Source organism: Pezoporus wallicus, unplaced genomic scaffold (genome assembly GCF_028554395.1).
Source record: "Pezoporus wallicus isolate ANWC-B61680 ecotype Strahan unplaced genomic scaffold, APGP_CSIRO_Pwel_v1 contig_8110, whole genome shotgun sequence".
Classification (NCBI taxonomy): Eukaryota; Metazoa; Chordata; class Aves; order Psittaciformes; family Psittacidae; genus Pezoporus; species Pezoporus wallicus.
This window is the reverse complement of record NW_026641787.1, coordinates 562,010-582,037: the sequence shown is the minus strand read 5'-3', so window position 1 is coordinate 582,037 and position 20,028 is coordinate 562,010. Positions and strand designations below refer to the sequence as shown.

At 52.8% G+C, this 20,028-nt stretch overlaps 1 protein-coding gene and 2 non-coding genes across 3 annotated transcripts; all 3 read right to left on the bottom strand.

Annotated features, from left to right (window-relative positions):
- Nucleotides 1-8,377: 8,377 nt before the first annotated feature.
- RPL3 (ribosomal protein L3) lies at nucleotides 8,378-14,331 on the bottom strand. Its single transcript, XM_057425335.1, has 9 exons — nucleotides 14,107-14,331; nucleotides 13,483-13,651; nucleotides 12,443-12,578; nucleotides 11,379-11,565; nucleotides 10,819-10,979; nucleotides 10,445-10,546; nucleotides 9,838-9,933; nucleotides 9,231-9,350; nucleotides 8,378-8,488 (listed from the first exon to the last, which is right to left on the bottom strand). The coding sequence occupies exons 1-9, from the start codon at nucleotides 14,144-14,146 to the stop codon at nucleotides 8,444-8,446; spliced, it is 1,056 nt and encodes a 351-aa protein (XP_057281318.1). The 5' UTR covers nucleotides 14,147-14,331; the 3' UTR covers nucleotides 8,378-8,443.
- LOC130607878 (small nucleolar RNA U83B) lies at nucleotides 8,903-8,992 on the bottom strand. Its single transcript, XR_008974387.1, has one exon. It is a non-coding gene; the product is annotated as a small nucleolar RNA U83B (small nucleolar RNA).
- LOC130607877 (small nucleolar RNA U83B) lies at nucleotides 11,189-11,280 on the bottom strand. The gene has a single exon (XR_008974386.1). It is a non-coding gene; the product is annotated as a small nucleolar RNA U83B (small nucleolar RNA).
- Nucleotides 14,332-20,028: the final 5,697 nt, after the last annotated feature.

Genomic DNA, 20,028 nt, shown 5'->3' with positions numbered 1-20,028 from the left:
CAGAGTGTTTTCGGGGGCAGCCAAGGCCAGTTTTGATCCAGCTTCATCTGTGAGCACAGCTGAAGGCAGCTCTGGCTTGCAGGCAGGACTGAGGGACATAATGCCTGCAGACATGCTCCTGTGCAGCAGTAGCCCTGGACCTTTGTGTCCATCCCTCCACCCCTCCACACCTCATGCCTGAGCTGGGATTGCTTAGCATCAAAACTGGGGATCTGAAATTTGGACAACCCTCACCCATGGCCCAAAACCATGCCTGGATCTCCTGAAGGAGGTCCCATCCCACTGCCACTGCCACTGCTCCCTGCACATTGGTAGAGACATGGGGGAAAGCATCACCCGCTTTCCTTTGTGCACAGCTGAGACAAGAGGAGAAGGGTCCTGAGCGAGCCTGGCTGCGGGTGCCTGGAGCGAGCAGGGAAGCACATGCACAGACCGATCCGCCGCAGGTCTGGAGGCAGCAGCGTGTGCTGGGAAGGAGCTGCAGAGCCAGAGCACAGCTGGAGCCCGATGAAGACGCATCTGTAGCCTTGCTCCAGCTTGTTGAACAAGCCGGGTCTGTGCACGCAGTGGTGTCTGCGCCGCCTCCCCCTCGCAGGTGCTCACCCACCCCAACCGAGTGCTGCCTGCAAAGGGACCTGCAGCTTGGGAGCAGGAAAAGCTGACTCTGGGCAATAAAACCCACCTGAGTGACATCCCCCCCGCTTACGGCCTGGAAACCGCACTGATGCTCCCCACTGTAACAGGGCATCTGCTTCCCACTGGCGCTGTGGGTGTCTTGAAGGTGGAGTAACACAAGAGATACCCTAGAAGTGGAAGAGCTCAAGGAAGTCCTGCCTGCTGCAACACCCAGCAAGTTTCCAGCCTTACTGATCCCTCCAGACTTAGCCCTTGCTGCTCCAAGGGGTGATGGCCATTGCCCTACCCTGTAGATGCCCAGCAGATGCCCAGGACCTTGAAGCAACTGGTGGGAGTGAGGCCAACCATAGGCATGAGCGTGTCCTGCCAGGGCCAGGGGGTTGTAATCCCCCAGTTACCAGTGGGGCTGCTGATCCATAAATTCCTGGCGAGGGAGGAAAAGCTGACTTTTGGCCAACACAGGAGGTCCGCGACCAACAGAGGCAGGAAATAGCTACGGTGAGCGAATAAATAAGTGGTGCAACTGTGGCTCTGCCTTACATGGTCTTCGTGGGGAGTTTTCCTTTGTTTTTCAGGTTGGCTATTTATACCGTGCAGTGTGAAAATGATGTCAGCAAAGCCTCTGCTCTTCACTGCAAAGAAAACCAGCCCCAAGGACTTTTGCAGGGCCAAGAGCCCTCCTCGAGCAGCAGGACTCAGGCTGCGCACAAGGCTGGTGGACCTGGCAGGAAACCCCAGCTGCCATTCCCAAAGAGTCCCCTCCACTTCCATGCACCCTGCTCTGGGAACCACTGGTCCCAGACTCACCTGGGGTATGGCTCTGCCCTGTAAAAGTCCGTCTTGCCTAAGGTGGACTCATAACCCTCTCACAGAACATCTGCAAACCCTTCCCAGCCTCCCTGTTCTGTCTTTTTTGCCCCCTGTTTCTCTCTCCCATTCTCCATCGCAGCCTTTAAGGGCTTCAGCTTCACCCTGCCCAGCCCTGTGATGTTGTCTCAGGTCTGCCCTGGGGTATAGGGGAAGACTGGGATCCTTCTCCTTGTGGGGCCCTGCTAGGAAAGCCAGGAGGTGTTTTGGAGATCCAAGTTCCCAGCCAGGCTGTCCCACTGCTCGCACGAGGTAGGAAAGCACAGGTTGAGGCCCCAAGAAGAAGGTCCGCTAAACTGAAGCTGAGCCTGATCGGCAGCGGATGGAGGGCAGCAACAGCCGTGATTTGGAGAGGGAGAGGAGGAATACATCCTTCCTTCCCACCGTGTTTGTGCCCTGCTCTTCAGAGCAGCCGTGACAAGCCCACACAACCACTCAGCCAGCGAAGCTTCAGTGCCTGCGGGCAGAGGCGGCCGGTGGCGGGGCGGGAAGGGAAAAGCCAATGCAAGTTCAAGGGCTGCCGGTGTACTTGAGACGAGAAAAGCTCTTGCTGGTGACACATGCATCAGGTGTTTCCAGACGATAACAAAACCTGCCTGAGGTCATCGATATTTAATTAGCAATGGGCTTGGTTAACCATTATCCTGGGAGGGGGGCAGGAGGGAGGGGAGAAGTGCTGAACTGCAGAGAGATTTAACTCTTTGCAGAGAGAGGGGAGGAAGAGGGAATGTTGCCTACAAGGTCCCCACCGGATGGGGGGACCCATCGGACCCCACTGAACTCTTGACATTAGGCTGGCCACGGGTGGAAAAGCTCTGGAGTACGAGCCCCTTGGGTCTCTAAGAGAAAGAGGTGCCTTGCCCCATGGAAGCCAGAATCAGAAGCTCACTGCTCCCGTACCCCAGCAGCCCCAGGGCAGTCTGGTTTCCCTGCCAGAGCCCTCCCCTCCACAGCGGCTTTCTCCTGGATGGCTGAGTCATGGCCCTGCTACCGGCCCAGGTTCACACCTGGATTCCTGCCTGGCCTCCGTCTCCCCCATTTCCTCTGGTGGCTGAGCTCCTGGCACCTGTCCCATGCCCCCACCCCAGTGAGACCCAGCTCTGTGCGCTGGGACAAGGAGGAGGAAGGAGGCATGGGGGGGCCCTCACTTAGGGCTTCCCGCTGGGAGGAAGGCTCAGGTTGAAGAAGGGATGCTGAGGGCTCAGGTGGGGGGATGTATGCATTTGGGTCCTCCAAGCGCACCCTGACACCCCAGTGGACTCCCAAGAGGAGAAGCCCTAAAGGTCCAGCTCTGGGATGCAAGAAGCAGAGCAGCATGCAATGGATGGGGGAAAGATGTGATGCCAAGGAAAAGGAACTGCCTTGGGGGCTGCTGATCTTGTATCCACACTCTCACTCCCCAGCCTTGGCTGGTGCTGGGCAGGAGCTGCATGTGTGCAGAAAAGAATGGGGCCAGGCTGCACATAAGGAGCCGCAATTCATGGAGCTGAAGTGTCCTGGTCTTCATAGATGCTGCATATGGAAGCTGCAGACCCTGAAATAGGGAGGCAGCACTCAACTGCATGGGCTGAAGCACTGCTGTGGCACCCTGACATGGAGCAGGACGGGAGCCAGGTGAAACAGTGCTGAAATCCCAGTAGCACCTCCCTCACTGTGTCCTGTCCTGGTTCCTCATCATCCTGATGCTGCTTCCTGCTACCTCCCCCCTCCCAAATTCCCTCTTGGCTGCCCCAAACCTGACACCCGTAATTACCCCTGAGATCACAGGGACCTGCTGAAAGAGCGAGCACGAGGGCTGGGGAGGATGGAAAATGAAAAGCAGCCGCAGCCCCTGTCCGTGGCCAGGCTCCCCCCACTGCACCAGCAGCCCCTCGGCACCAGGGACACCTGGGGAAGGCATCTGCTGGGAGAGAGGAGCAGGAACCCGCTCAGGAGACAGGCGGGACAGCACAGCACAGCTTCGGATATGGTCATCTGCAGCTCCCGATGAAGGCTCAGCATCCACAGGGTGTCTTCCTGCCTCACAGGGAAGCCCCTCTCAGAGGGGCTGGTATTCACCCACTGTCTCCTTTGCTGGCTGGTGGCTGGGTACCACACTCTGGCACCTCACCCTTATCCCTGCAAGGGCCGGGCGCTGAGGAAGAGGATGGAGGTGTGGGACAGGGAAATAAGCTCCTGCTGGGCACCTTCTCCTCACCAGGAGCTTGCATGCTCCTGCTGTCAGCCCTGGCCACAGTGACATCCATGGGCACAGCCTGCATGCCCTGCATGGGAGCCATCAGGCGTGGTGTGGGTCCTCACCAAGGTCCCGTAGAAGTGGGAGAGGGGATGAAGCCAAGGCAGGAAAGGTGCCACTGTCCCTGTCCTCCTGCATCCCTTGCCCATAAGCCCTGAAAATGGACGTGGGGGTGGCAAAAAAGAGCAAATCCCCCACTTGGGAGCAGAAGAAAGAGCAGTGATGACCCTCCAGGTCTTTGGGCGAAGGAAGAGGCTGCAGCCTCGGGCAGGGCGAAGCAGGGCGGCAGATGCAGGGATTTCATCTGTGAGGAGTGAGGAAATGTCCCGGAGCTGTTTGATCTTATTGTATGGAGGGAAGCGGGAGTGGGCGTCCAGCCTCCCTGGAACCAAACAAACATGAATACCTCCCACAATCAGCAGCTCCTTGCGACCCACTCGCTGGCTGAGGCCCAAGGGGAAAAACGAGCTTTGGTTTCCATCCAGCCCTCAGGCACCATGGCAGACAGGAGCAGAGCACACGGCAGACAGCTCCAGCCACAAAGCTGGGGGAGTTTGTCCATGCAGCGTGATGTGTGCGTGTGGGGACTCTCCCATCGGCAGCGTGCACGGCTTTGTGCATGGCCCGTGTTGGTTTCATGCGGTCTCTGCCACTGGTGGTGCCAATAAAGAAATTAAAATGTATGTATTTGAAACACCCTGTGATGAGGCTGCTGGGTGTGAAGGGACACCTGAGCCCAGTGGACAACCTTGGAGAGGTGTCCCCATGTCCCTTAGGGCACCAGGCCAGATCCGGGCATACACCTTTTCCCACTTCAGTCCTTGGGTTTGAATTTGGTGCCTGGCATCAGGGTGCTTTGGGACTTTGCTGCATCCCGAGTGCCCCTGGCACAGCGTCTGTCCCCACCAGGAAGGGAGGGCAGCCCCAGGCTGTGTTTTGGGGAAGCTGGGAAGCAGCAAGTGATAAATATAATGCTCCCCGCTGTGCCCAACCACAGATGCACATGACTCCCCAGCACCATGCTCCCCAAAACTCACGTGGGCTCCCATAAGCCCTGTGTTCAGCCAGGGAACAGCGCTGCACTGGGATCACTGACACCCAACAGCAGGGAGGCTGCGGTGGCCATGGGGATGGGGAAAATTCTGCTTTGGCTTTGCCTTAGCACAGGGGGCCTGCGCAACTGCAGTGCCGGAGCACAGGGAGGGCCTGACCTCTGCAGGGACCCATCTCCCCACCACATCCATTGCCCCCCGGGTCCTGCAAAGGACTTCTAAGGGTTGGTGGGAAGCCAGAGAGCTGTCAGGTACGAAAGCAGCCCTCAGGCCTGGGGGGGGGGGGGGGGGGGCTGCAAATCAAACGTTTGCCGCGCTCAGCAGAGTGCAGCAGAGCTGCTGCGGCAGAGCAGCCGAAAAGCCGCTGCGCAGCGTGTGAACCCGGCCGCGGGTCCCCCGGGGCACCTTCGTCAGCCCCTCTTCCCCATCAAGCATACTTGAGGCTCCCCGCCTGTCACCGGGATCAAAGGCAGGCGCTGGGGGGAGGCAGGGGTGTCAGCTGGGCCACTTGTGAAGCCGACTGTGGGAGCCAAGACCTCCGACTTGAACCCGCTTTTTTTTAAACACACCCCCCCCCCCCCCGGGCATCCTTACACGCTTCTAACATCTCTGCTCCAGCCTCACAGCTGCGTCTCGTTTCATCTCCAGCAAGGGAAGAGGCAGCGCCGGAGCCAGATGCGCCCCGGGAAGGCTGGAAAAGCTGCTCCCCACCCCAGGAACGCCAGGTCCCAGCCCCTGTGCTGCTGGCAGCTGGGGAGCAGCGGGTGCTGGGGGTGAAACCCGGCCCCGTTTCCATGCCGCAGCCTCCCGGCGCCAGCTGGGATGAGACACATTCCCACGGTGCCCAGTGCTGCTTCAGCAGGGTCAGGGCTGTGCATGTCCTCCCGCGGCCCTCGGGTTGGTCTGAGCATCAGAGGGGAGCGGGATCTTTCCCGGATGGACAGGGATAACATTGGCCATTTTGGAGCAGGGAAGATGTGCTCAAGCAGCACCAACCACAGCACTCAGGGGGCTGCATGGGGTGAGATGACCGCGTCAGGGAGAAAAAGCTCGATATTAAGGGAAGTTGGTTTAAAAATCAGCACAAGCCACCCTAAAAGCAGTTTCTGGGCTCTTGAGAGCTGTTGTACTCATGTGTGACCTGCACCAATTGCTGATTGCTGACTATTGCACTGGGGACTGTCCCCAAGGTAGAGGATGGATGCTCTGCAGGAGCAGCAAGACTGGGGGGGATGATGTGTTGGGAGTGGGAGGCTTTGCCAAAGCCAGCTTGGCATCCGCTGACTTTGTCCCCCACCCACAGAGCTTGATGGGGACCTCCTGAGCCTGGATCCAGGAGCTCCCTAGCAAAGTGCTCACTGGCATTGCAGGACGTCAGAGAGCCCTTGGAGGGTTTGAGAGGGACCACATAGCCCTGGTGGCCTCAACTCAGCAGGGCTTTTCTCCAGGCCAGCCCCACCAGCAAGCTCTTAGGGACAAATGTCCCACAAGCCATCTACAGAGGGAGGAGCGCCACCTCCCGACGTTGGGTGTCTTCTTGTCCCCAGGATTCCAGGATGGAAAAGGGGTAAAAACCACTTTTGTGGGGTTTTCCCGCCCTCCATTGTTTTTATCAGTCAGCAACCATCGCTTCAAGAGTGAACAAACCCAAGTCTGGCAATGGGTTCCAAGCTGAAGCAGTTCCTCCTGCTAGATACATGCTAAGCATCTTAAACAACGACAGCAGCAGTTCAGGATTGCTTCCTTCTGCTTGGGGGCTACTCTGACTGAAAATTCCCTCCACTACCATCACCACCTCAAAACGCACTCACCAGCTCCCAGCCTCCAACAGAGCTCCCACCACAAGGCACAATTTGGTAAATGAGGCACTTGCACAGATTTTCATGAAGGCTGTGCATAGTTTAGCATAGGTGCTCATCCCCAACATATCCCAGTTTATCCTCATAAACCCAGTTCCCTTGGATGATTCCAGCTGGTTTGACTGAGGTGGCAGGAGCGGACAGGGCTGGCTTAGAGCTATGTACTTGCTAGCCAACTAGCACATACATGCTTTAAAACAGCTAAGGCTTACCAGCAGGCAGGAAAACCTCTCTCTTCAGAGCTGCTCATGGAACTGCAGCCTCAAGACGGACACAGGTTTGGGTGGCATGGTTTAGTGTGAGGTGTCCCTGCCCATGGTAGGGGGGTTGGAACTGGATGATCTTAAGGTCCTTTCCAACCCAAACCATCCTGTGAAATTCCACTTTCCTGCTTCAGGGGAATACTAATTTTAAGGCTGCTACCTTTGAAACTCGAAGGGGAATAAAAAGGAAGAAAATCAGCGGGTGAGACCTCTCTTGTTACACTTGGCTGAAACCAGCCAGCAGGTTCATGTGTTAAAGGAGGCTGAGGGGGAGCCAGCCAGCTTGTGCAGTCATCGAGTCTGGTTTCTAGGGAAACAAGGTAAATGTTTTTCCTCCTTCTCACCACCTTTTAACTCTTGAAAGGGCTCTTTTACACATCCCCACAGGAAATAACCCTCTACCATCCACCTTTCCCTATTTCAGTTTGAGCAAATGGCATGAAAACAGGGGTCTGTCTCAGAGCAGCACCGCACTTTCAGTGTGTAGATCCATGGAGTTGTTGCCGTGTCTCCAATTATGGTCAGTGAAGGGCACGCCAAACGCCATTATCTAAATTTACACGAGCCCTCCGTCGGGCCATGCCCAAAGTGCCGGTGATCTCACTGCTGCGGCTGGAGGCAGACAAGCACTGGGGGCAGCCACTGCCTTTCTTGGTATAAGGCCTCAGCCCCAACATCACAACGCTTACTGTCCGGACTGATGCTGTGCATGGAGCTGGTCCCTGCACACAGGCACTGTCTCATCTGCCCTTCACCATCACACTGGGCTGGAACACCAGCCAAAGTGTCTCCCCAGTATTTTGAGCCATGCAGGAATACACCACCAGTAGCACTGGCAGCTCTCCCTCCTCCTTAGAGGGTGGGATGTAGAGTCATCACCCTCCTCCCCTGTCAGGCCAGCCTGTTTCCTCTCACCAGGCAGACTTCCAGGATGGGAAATTAATTTGGGAATACCCAGCTGCTGCAAGGCTGGATGTGTCAGGGAAAGGGATTCTGCAATACCCACCTTACATGAGGCATGCTGCATTTGCAAACAGTGTGCAGGTTACATACCCTCCATCACAGAGAAAGAGGAGGGTTTCCACAGCAACAGCCAGCGCCAGCCACCCACCTAAGATTTAGTGGTTTCAGTTGTGTGAAGGAGTTTCCTTTGTTTCAAAACCTGTTCGATACAAAGGAGCTCTTTAGTCACCCAGCAGAGGATTAACATGAGGAATAAGGCCTCTGAAATGGCAAACACATATAGGGCTCCTGCTGCTTCACTATTTCAACCAAGCAATGAAGTCTTGCTCTGTGCCCCACAATCTCTGCTCTCCAAAACCAGTAATGGCAGCTTCTTCCTTGTTAGAGGAACCCTGCTGATTTGGGTGTTCAGGAATTTGAGCTTTATTTGCTCCTTTGCACCGGGTGCCGGCAGTGAGAGTATCGGACCTGATGCAGCTATGCATAAACCAAGAGACAAAGTTAACTTCTTTAAAATGTTTATTTTCTCGTCCTGAGAGCACACAGGCCACAAGACCCTTGCAGACATTAAGCTGTTTCCTCTTTAGCAATGCGATCTTTCTTGAGTGGTCCCTAAAAAAAAAAAAGAGAATAAACTATGTAAACAGCAGCTTACACCAAAGAGCACATCACACCCCAATCACAACCCTGCCATTTCTTCTCCCCTTGCTGCAAAGCAAATTAAGGCAAAAAAAAAAACCTTCAATGTTGCAGCCCCTTGGAAATCCAAGCCCCATCCCCACAGTTACAGGTTTCAGGTTAAAACTGAACACAGCACAGCCACAGGGCACCATATCCACGACTCTACATGGAGCAGAGACTCTACACATGGCTGGTGCCACCTTGTGGGGAAGTGCGTGTGCAGCCCCCCAGGCACCTGAACCATGCTCTGACCCAGCAAGGGCCTCACACCCAGGACTCCAGACCGGCCTTCTCCAGCAAGCGACAGAGACCACAACCCAGAGCCCACTGTGAGCACCATCCAGAGCTGCTCTCAGAAGAAATGCAGCGCAGACGGACTTCCCACTTGTGTCAGACAGTGTTCAGCGCTTATTCCACACCTCATCACTGGATGATTTGTACTCAAACATGGCAATATCCCTCAGGAACCAAGTACTGCCTTAGGGGAAGCGAGACCCCAATCCAGCCTGTGGTCATAACCAAGTTGGAGGCTGAACCTTCTTCACTGAAGCTACACACTTCATTTCACAGGAATCCCAGACCTGTGGCAGCCCAAGGGTCAGGCTACCAACTGCTATTACCTGACAAGGCAATACACAGTACAAAGCTGCCCAGCTTCAGGAAATGTCCTTACCATGAAAGCCTTCTTCTCCTCAGCTGTCTGGAAGCGGCCATGGCCAAATTTGGAGGTTGTGTCAATGAACTTCAAGTCAATCTTCTCCAGGGCCCGGCGCTTGGTCTGCACAAGCAGGGACTGCGAGAGACACCAGGTGAGTGAATACACAGCAGCACCCTTTCAGCCTGCCAGTATGCTGACTGCTTCTGATCACCTCCATGGCTAACACCCTCCCCATAGTCACCCTGACCTCATGCTTTTGCTGCTATGATGTGCAAGGAGCACTTGCCAGTAAGCTAGCTGACATCTTTGGCTTTCAAGAGTGAAGAATGGTGAGGTCACACCAGCAGGGGAGCCCAAGTCCGCCCATCAGTGTCCTTATGGTCCACAAGAATTCTCAACCCTAAAGCATGCCTTTACCTGCAAACAGCCCTGGACTGAATGAACTCCGGAAAGGATCTCACACTACTGTGGAGGTCACTAATACAAGGTGTGTCTGAATGCATGAGGCTTTTCTTTTTAGCTGGCTATAGAGTCCCCTTGGCAGCAACAACTACCTGTACCGAAGGCAGCACAGCTACCTTAAGCTGCACCAGCCCATCTGACAGCAAGTCACACTACTCACCTTGCGCAGGGTTAGGACTCTCTTCTTGGTCCCAACAACACAGCCTTTCAGCATGATGAAGTCATTGGTCACCTCCCCATAGTGGACAAAGCCTCCCTGAGCAAGGGGAGAGCAAGTTAGTGTTTTGTATGAAGCAGGAGCAATGATCACATCTGCCTACAGCTTGATGCTCTCACTTCACCTTCTGGGTCTCAACCACTCCCACATTCACTAAAATCCCATTTCCAGTATTACCTTTTGCTGGTTAAATTCTTTGATACAGGAATTTAGCTGTATCAAGGTTAAAAAGGCAAATGCCTTACAGCAGCAACAAGAGGCAGCTAACAAAACAAAAGCACAGGCTGCTCTCCCTGCTAAGTTAATCCTTATTTACAAGTACCACCTACAGTAGAGGTTTGTAACATCTCTCTCTACTACTGCCACATATCAAACAAAATTAGCAAGTTACACAAGTCCATACTGAGAATGACTAAGCAACACTGCCTCCCACAACTGCCAAGCTGTATCTCAAAAGCTCTTCATTCAATCATTTTGCAGCTTACACCAGGCCCATTTGCCTTATAAGATGGCAGCTCATAAGCAAACTCTCCAGAGTTCAGCAACTCACCAGAGGGTTAATGCTCTTGTCAGACAGGTCATAATCAGTTGAAGCATTGTTTTTGATCAGCTTTCCATCCTTGATTTGGTAACCCTGGCCAATCTTGTAGATCTAAAAATGACAACAATTTCTACTTACTAAAAGATAGGAGAAAGGACCTGTCATCAGCCAAAGCACAAATTGTTCTACATAGGGTTGGAGAAAAATGTCTACTGCACTTTGAAAACACGTGGCTGTGAGAGAATTTGATGGTTATTCAACATTACTGCCCTGAGATTACATTCAAACAGAGCTAAACATCCAAAGCAAAACTCTATTCACTGTCATGCAGCATGTGAGCCCAGCCAGCTCACGTTCCTTCCCAGCAGGTCAGAGAAACAAACCTTCTTATTGATTTCAGTCCGATGGTGATAGCCCTTCTGACCAGCCCGGGCCACCGAGAAAGCCACACGAGCAGGGTGCCATGCGCCAATGCAGGCCACTTTGCGCAGACCCCTGTGAGTCTTGCGGGGCAACTTTTTGGTGTGCCAGCGGCTGGTAACACCTGGAAGAAACCAAAGCAGCACTGTCACTAACTACTGTCAAACAGAGATTCATCAAATTGTTCAACTGGAGTTTAAGCCATCTTTCAAGCTGCTGCCCTAGGCCACAAAGCGAAGCCCAGACCCAACATCCCAGGAATTCACTCAGCTTCCCTGTGAAGCACCCTGCCCCTCAACTGCCCACAGCCCGTCCCCCCAGCTGTCCCTTGGTTGTGTTCTCAGAAGGAAGGCAGCATGGAATGACTCCTCACGTATGTCAGGCGCCGTGCCCAGCGCTCATTCCATGGTCTCATCATTGAACCATGACAGCACGATGGATTCACCCCCTCAGCTTAGTCTACACACTTCTGAAAACTTGAAACTGTATCCAATCACAAACAGGAGAACTTCTATGTGTTTACCTTTATATCCCTTGCCCTTGGTGACTCCAATGACATCAATCATCTCATCCTGGCCAAAGACAGTTGACACAGGCACCTGCTGTTCCAGCTTCTCCCGGGCCCAATCCACTTTCTCAGCAACTGTGCCACCATTCACCTGGATCTCCATCAAGTGAGACTTCTTCTGTCTCAGGGGAAGCAAACGCATCTAGGGAACAGGAAGAACGGAATTTAGCTCCTGTTCCTCCAAGAAAGACCTTCAACAGCTCAGTATCCTCCTAGCCCTGGCTGAATCTGTTCAACTAAATATATCCTTTCCCAAGATGAACTTCAACATATTGAAGTAAAAGGCCCTTCACCAGGTAGAAAGGCTCTAGGCTCTACTGTAGCTGAAATGGCAAGACACATTATCTGGAAATTATATGCCACCCACAGCCACCAGTCAAACTCCATCCAGGAAGAACAGGAGACAACGAGGGGAACGGTTTTAGACTTAAAAAGGAGAGATTTAGATTAGGCACAAATAAGGAACTGTTTATGACTGATGGTGGTGAGACACTGGAACAGGCTGCTCGGAAAAGCTGTGGACAGACCCATCCCTGGCAGTGTTGAAAGCCAGGCTGGATAAGGCTTTGAGCAAGCTCATCTAGTGGAAGGTGTCCCAGCTCACTGCAGGGGGGTGGCACTACATGATCTTTAAACGTTCCTTCCAACCTAAACCATTCTACAATTCTTTGTACATTCTGCCACACTGAAGGACACTTTGGGTAGGGTCACATTTAGTTCTATATTTAGCAGATGGGGACTGATACAACTATTAACAGCAGCTGCAATACTACCTTTGCTATTTGGCATGCAGGACAGGTAAGAAGCTCCTACCAGGGTTCAGACTCTTTTGGACACTCTTCAAGCACCCTGCGAGCACACACTTTGTACAGGGTGAAGAGTACTAGTATCTGAATTGTGCACAATAGTTAGCACCAGGCTGCAGGGGAGGGCAGCAATATCCCTGCAGAGATGGAGTAAGTTTTATGCTTGCTCCCTTGGCTGTTTCCAGTGTACATCTGAGTCCCACAGACACTTACCTGAGTGTGAGCCATGACTCTAATAACTTGGCAGTATTTCTTCATGCTATTGAAATCTTTCTCCAACTGCTTTTTGCCTTCCTCATCTTGCCATTTCTTGCAGTATTTGGTGAAGGCCTTCTTCTTGGACTTGTGCCTTCAGGAGCAGAGCAGAGACAAGGTTGGCTAAGCCCTTCATCGATCCCCAGGGAAGTGGGGATGAGCGGAAGGAGCTGCCACCTCGGCTGGTTTTGGCTCATTGCCAGCTTCTAAGGACTCTTTTCCACTGGCAAGCGGAGCCTGGAGCTCATCAGACAGTGGCAAAGTTGCCAGAGCTGAGCGGAGCTGCCATAAATTCCAAAGCACATAACATTCACAGTACAGAAGACAAAAGACTGTAGAGAGATGTCAAACAGTAACAGAAAAAAAAACAGATCTTTAAAGCAATTGTCAAATTGATGCTATCTGCTGCAGAATACCATAATCTCCCCCCCCCCCCCCCCCAAGCCCAAGCTATGCCCAACAGTAAAGTCATTACTGTAACACCCCTGAGATCATTATTGCTCTACTCTGACGTCTTTTCAGCCTGCAAAGTTCATAAACAGGCTGTAAGCTCTAGACACGCTGGAGCCACACTTGGGCAAATGTGCATACTTTGAATCACAACAACAGTGCCTGGAACAGTAATCAGAAGTAACACTTGTCTTCCCCTTTCCTGAGAAAACAGGGCTACAGTCAGGACTCGACACTCAACAACAAGCACCAGAGGCGATTTCCTTATGTCCGCCCGTCGAAGTATCATCATGTGTAGCCTGTGAAAGGAGATCTCGGGCAAGAACCAACACCGTCACCCCCATGCCAAGAAAGGTGCTAACACTGTGCTGCCACCCTCACAAAGCCATTTCTACAGCCTATCCCATTATTAGGCCAGTTCACCAAGGCCAAACACTAACTGCTGAAGAGCCTCTTCAAAACACTGTACTAACATTATCTTCAGCCCAGTAAAAGAAATAAACCATGTCATGAGATTAAGGTCATAAGCAAAAGCCCTGCTTCCTTACCAGTTCTTGTAGAAGCGACGCTTACACTCATCGCTGATGTGCTCAGCAAAGATGGTCTTGAAGCTACGGAGACCACGAGGAGTCTGCACATATCCCACAATGCCCACAATGACCATGGGAGGAGTCTCTACTATAGTGACTGCCTCAACCACCTCTTTCTTGTTCACCTCTGGATGAAGGCAGAAATTCGGCACAATTAACACCAGCATCAGCTATTGAAGCCCACCAAAGGCAAAATGGATGGCAGTAATAAAACCACTTTCAGGACTGCACAATCAGGAAAAGAATTCCAAAAGCAATTTACTTATGTCTGCTCATCAAGAAGAAGTCATCCTAAGTAGCCTCTTACAGTACACTAAACTAAACCATCAGGTCACTGTGCAGCTTAGAAACAGGACCATTAACAAGACAGACACTGCTAGACATGAGGTGCGGCTGCTGCGACACCACTCATATTGAGGGGGAAGGGTTTGGGTGCTTTATACCTCACCCACTCAAGGAATTTAAAGAGAGTGAAGTCAAGCTAGGACTAAAATTCAGAGCTACCAACAGAGAGATCACCTTTCACCATTCAGAAAGAAAAGAGAAACACCTCCTCTATTAAAGAGGAACGCCAATACATACTGGATCCAGGTCTGTCAACTTCACGGACAATGTGGGTCATGCCAGCTTTGTACCCCAAGAAGGCAGTGAGATGGACAGGCTTGCTGGGGTCATCTTTGGGAAAGCTCTTCACCTTGCCCCTGTGCCTGCTACTGCGCTTGCGGGGCAGGAAGCCCAGAGAGCCATGCCTCGGCGCTGAGAACTTGCGGTGAGACTGGAGAGAAAACAAACATTTAGTGCTTGCTCTTCACTTACACCCAGTCAAGGGCCCAAGGCCAATTCTCTTCCTGCCTTGAAACATTAATATTGCATATATACATAAAGCATTTTGCATTCTAGGAATTTTTCTCAGTATCAGCTGTTTGGCTTCTGAATGACATTATAAGAATGCAGTCCTTATGCCTCAACTGTGTCCTTCCTGGATTTCCTCAGCAACCCCTCCCTTTCAAGCTTATTTTAAGACACCATCAAGTCCCACTCTAGTCAGTGAGCCACACAAGCTGCCATCTGACCGCAGCATGCCACCAGAATTTCAGTGCTCCTAAAAGCCTAGACAATGAGGAAGCACAGATAACTTCATAGTATGTTTCACTGAATCAAATATGAAAAAAGGCATTTCAGTCTGAAGCGGCAATACAACACTAATTCAACTTCCACCTATGAATTAAGTCACTTGGAATAAATGCAGTAAAAATACAACGCTGTATTCCTAGCGGCCTCCCTTTGCAACCAGAGAGCCACGGCTGGGTTCCAGAGAACTCAGCCCAACAAAGAACCACCCATCCAATCTCATATCCAGATTGAAGACAAATGTACACGCAGCGAACAACCAATAGCTAACAAATGTGTCACACTAAAGAACACCGGACACAAACTGCTTTAAGCAGATGGAGTTCACCAAGCCCCCAAAGGGATTTTTAGGATTATGAATCTTGTGGCAGGGCGGATCAGAACTGAATTTTGACACCACACGAAATGCCTTCGCATTGTGTGGCACAATCAAACACGAAACGTGACCCTACAGAGGACAGGCGGTGAACTGCATTATCAGACAGACTTGACTCCTCCACGTGCTCTCACCACCCCCGGCCACGGCCTCACTGCAGGCCCTTACGAAGCAGCCGCGCTCCCGGCCCCCAGACGCGCAGTGACCGGAGCGCCGGGCCGGGCACACGTTACGGCCGGGAGCTCCCTAAAGATGAGCAGCCCCCTTCTTGAAAACCACAGGGACAGCAAACCCCGCCACAAGGCTCCTGGCACACCGCCACCCGCGCCACCCACACCCCAGCGCCTCCGAGCAGGCCCGGCCTGCGCCCCTAACGCGAAACGTCCCCCGCACCCGGCGCCTGCCGCGACCGAGCCCCGAAATGAGCCCCGCAGCGTAACCCGAAAGGTCCGGGAGAGGCGGAGGCACGGCCGGGTACCCGCCAGTGGCGGGATGGCGGCGATGCCCCAGGGATGGCGCGGCCGGGCCCGGTCAGCCCCGCCGCCAGCAGCACCCACCATGTCGTCCCCGCGCCGGGCCGGAAGGGACAGAAGCTTCCGCCCAAGAGGCTTTAATAGTCGCTCCGCCCCCGGGTGACGCAGGTGAGTGCCGCGCAGGGCCTCGCGAGAACGGCTACGGGGCGGTGCTACGGGTAGGGAGCGGGGTCAAAAAGGGTGCGGGCAGCGAATGCGCGGGAAAATCGTACGCGCTACGCGAACCCGTGACATCCCTCATGGTTCAGATGTATAGAATGTCAGTGTGTCCCACGGCAGTGCTTCTCATCAAATAGGATTGATGTGTTCTTTCCATGGAAATAAGGGGCTTGTTCCAAGCAGGGAGTATCTGTCACAATGGAGCATCCCGATGTGGTGTTGACATGGTTTTATTGAAAAGCTCCGGAGCCACAGGAAGGTGTAATGACCCCTGAGGCCTGACAAATATTCATTGCAGTTTGCAAGAGATGTTATGGAATGTGAAGAAATGCAGTATCAAGAAAGAAAGAATAAGATAAAATAGGTTTCACTGCTGGCACTGGCAGCCATTACTGTCGCATGTATTTCAACACAGAGAAATAACTTCTGTGACACAGGGACGTGCTCTCAGGCCGATTGTGTGTTGTTCAGGGGCTGTGCCCTGCTGCATATCCCCCCAGTGCTTGGTACAGCACAGTGCCAAACTCAATCAGGGCCTCTGTGTGCTACTGCTGAGTTAATAATGAACAATAAAAACAATGGCGATGCTCAGGTTATGCTGCCAGAGAGAGGCTGCAAACCAGACTTTCTGTGGAAGCTGTCTGGGGCTGTTGTTATTATCCACACTGTCATTTCTCTTGCCCTGCTTCCCATTGTTCTGACACTTGGATGAGCATCACCAGTGCCCGCTGTGGCTTGGGATACATTGGCTGGCTGGAGCTCACCAGCACGGGAGCTGGCACCGGAGCGGCTATTCGGAGAAGGGGTGGAGCAGAGCTGAGGTGAAACCTGAGGAGGGAGGGCGAAGGGGGACAGCAGATAAATTATTCACTTCCCCTCCATTGACACCGGGAAATTGGATAGGACTCAGCTGAAGAAGCTTCCCTGGATTAAGAACTGTATGAGCAGGATAACTGATCATAGAATCAGCTAGGTTGGGAAAGACCTGTAAGATCATCAAGCACAACTGTTACCCCAGCACTTCCAACTCCATGTCACTAAGGTATCTGTATCTACAGGGTTTTTGAACACTTCCAGGGATGGTGATTCCACCGCTGCCCAGGGCAGCCTGTTCCAATGCCTGAGCACCCTCTCTGTGAAGAAATTGTTACTAATATCCAGTCTAAACCTGCCCTTGAGCAGCTTGAGGCCGTTTCCTCTTGTCCTGTCACTCGTGACTTGGGAGAAGAGACCGACCCCACCTCTCTCCATCCTCCTTTCAGGCAGTTGTAGAGAACGATCAGGTCCCCCTGAGCCTTCTCTTCTCCAGACTAAACACCCCCAGTTCCTCCAGCCATTCCCCATCACACTTGTGCTCCAGACCCTTCACCAGCTTTGCTGCCCTTCTCTGGCCCCGCTCCAGCACCTCAATGTCTCTCTTGTAGTGAGGGGCCCAGAACTGAACACAGTGTTTGAGGTGTGGCCTCACCAGTGCCCAGCACAGGGGGATGATTACTGGCCTGGCCCTGCTGCTGCTGATACAGGCCAGGATGCTGTGGGCCTTGTTGGCTGCCTGGGCACAAGCTGGCTCATGTTCAGCCAGATATGATGCATAGCTCTGGCTGAAACGCCCCTTGAAGCGGCTTTTGGTGCTCAGCCAGGAATTCCACAGCTCGTAGCTGAGGAGGGGGAAGGAGGACTGCCATGAGAGAACTGGAGCAGAGCCACCTCTGAAGTGTGTGTGTTTTTATCCATCCTGCGCTCCTGCAGCCAAAGGCTAGTCCCTTTGGATTAATGGTTCCTGGCTGCTCACTCAAAATGCTGGGGTGTCACACTGACCCCAGGTCAGTCTGAGAGCCTCAGCTGAGGTACTATGGGCTGAACCCAGGCTTCCAGTAACTGGCACAGCATCAGGCATCATATGGCTGGTAAGAGCCCAGCCAGCGCAGCTGCTGGACACGTCCTGCTGCCTGCAGCCTCTGGCTGTGGTAAGGATGCAGGACATGAGCAAAGTGAGGAAGCCGATGAAGCCAAGGAGTGGCTGAGGTGGTGACAGATATAACCACGAAGTTACCTGTGCGAAATAGCCAAACTGCTGAATAGTAATATCCACCACATCCAGAGGCTAAGTAGATATTTCTGTGTTTTTATAAGGAACATGGGCCTTAATCCACCTCTGCCTGTGGTATGAGAGGGGATGCAAACCCAAGGCCATAAAGATGGTGGTACCCAGAGCTGAGTGGCTGGACCTTACAGAGTTTGCCCTCAGGATCTCCTGGGGCTGACAGAAAAGATGTGTTTGACAAACACAACACTGTGGGGAGGTTGGTGCCGCCAAGGATGTCTCCTGCCCTGCCTCCTCCCTCCCTGCCCAGGGACCACTGCACCATGCAGAAGCCATCCCAATTCCCATGGCAGGGATGCTGACCTGTAACATGTGATGTAAGTGCTGTACATTATGGTTGTATTGAGTTACTGCAAACATTAATTAAACAGTTTGAGCAAACACCTACCTATTGAGCCAAATCCCGCCACCAGCTGTGGCAGTGTAACAGCTAAGGCATTCAGTGCAGGGAGGATGGTTACACAGCTAGCATGAAGTAATTAAGAAGAGCATATGCAAGTGTTAAATATGCTTAATCAACTCCGAGAGACCTTCCACCTCCCATGCCCTGCTCTGGTCCTTGCAGGTTAAGTTCAACCCAGGGCTGGAGGCTTTGCTGGAGGGACTCTCTGTCCAAACCTGCATGAAAAATCCCATACAAGATCGAGAGGTGTTTTTTTAGGAGGACATTTAATTGCCTGCCCTAACCTGGATGACAGTGGGAAGGGAACAGATAAGAACTGGAGGGCTGAGGGTCCAGCTGTGCTGGCATTCCAGCTCATCTTCCCAAAAGAGGTGCCCCATCCCTGCAATCAGTGAAGGTCAGATTGGTCGGGCTCTGAGCAATCTGATCTGTTTGAAGATGCCCCTGTTCATTGCAAGGGGAGCTGTACAGGGGGGTGGACTAGGTGACCTTTAAATGTCCCCTCCAGCCCAAACTATTCTCTGATTCTGGATGGATGTGATGGAGGGGTGTCCATCCCCTGCCTCCAACCTGCCCCTCAGAAGCTGCCTCGAAAAGGATGAAGAATGGCTGCTCACTTTTTAGGGTGCTACTCCTAATGCGTGACGAAGGGTGAAATTTAAATGCTCTTTATCTCCCCATGCATTTGCCTCTAGCTCCTGCGCTATGTTCTTGAGTTGTGGAGACCATTCATAGGCTCTGCCAAGAAAATGGATTGAGACTCAGGGAGAATGCAATGGTGGTAGAGGGGATCGAACATGTTCCCCATCCCACTGCTCTTCCCTTTGCTGCCTTGCTGCTGACTCTCTGCATAGGTGTGACCTGGAGGCAAGCAGCACATGAGCCATCCAGCCAGTCATTCTGCTTCCTCAGCCTCCTACGTGCTGATGGTTGGGTGCAGCACCATGACTCTGCCTGGGTCCAGAGGAGAAGCAGCCAGTTTTGCTGCATACATGGCTTGTTTGGCCAGGTCCAAACCCTGTTTCTCCAGAACCCCAGAGCATTTCAGACACGTATCTCACAAAACCAACCCTCTCCACTCTTCATTTATCTCTTCTCGTTCATTCATTTCCCCCACCATTCATGGGGATTTAGCTTTCAACGTGGGGACTTTTGTATGTGAGCCCTTCAAAGAAGTCCTGGTGCTGTAAGCCCTTACAGTGCTCACAGTGTTCCTGCCTAGGCCTTGGGCTGGCTGCCTCCAGCAAGTTGCTGCCTGGTTTGAATCGAGTATCTCCATAATGAAGAGCTGAAGATGTCTCGTGGTATGCCTGCTGGAAATGCAGTGCAGAGCACCTCTGCTCAGCTGAAGCATGCGAGCAGTTGGCCTTCAGTTGTCTTCAGGCTGAAGCGGACAAGCAGACTCCAAACGGTTTTGGCTTCCGCTGCTGACCTTAAGGAACCATGTTACAACACAAGGGCTTGCTTTTCATTTCAGTCCTACTAATACAGATTACTGGGGACTCTGCAGAAGGCAGTGAGCAAAAAGCACAGAGCTTCAGTAGCCCCTAAGGCTGGAGGCTTCTCCCAGGCTCTGCTGGTGGCCGTGGTGGTTCTGTGGACACTGGGGAAACCCTGGTGCCTGCCAGGGCTGCAGCCTCAGGGATGCAAGGTGCACATCTTGTAGTCTCTTCCTCCAGGAACCAGGGGGTGTCCCCCAAAATCTGGATTCCCCACGTTCTCAAAAGCAAAGGGCCTTTTTCCTGCTGTGTCCTCCCAGGGACATGGTGCCTGTAGGGCGAGAGATGTCTGTAAAATG

Excerpts from the sequence above, each read along its gene's own strand:
- RPL3 (XM_057425335.1), bottom strand. The coding sequence starts at position 14,146 with ATGACCCACATTGTCCGTGAAGTTGACAGACCTGGATCCA. Across the intron at positions 10,980-11,378 it reads CAAGGGCAAGGGATATAAAG|GTGTTACCAGCCGCTGGCAC; the intron begins GTAAACACATAG and ends GGTTTCTTCCAG. Across the intron at positions 8,489-9,230 it reads AGGAGAAGAAGGCTTTCATG|GGACCACTCAAGAAAGATCG; the intron begins GTAAGGACATTT and ends TTTTTTTTTTAG.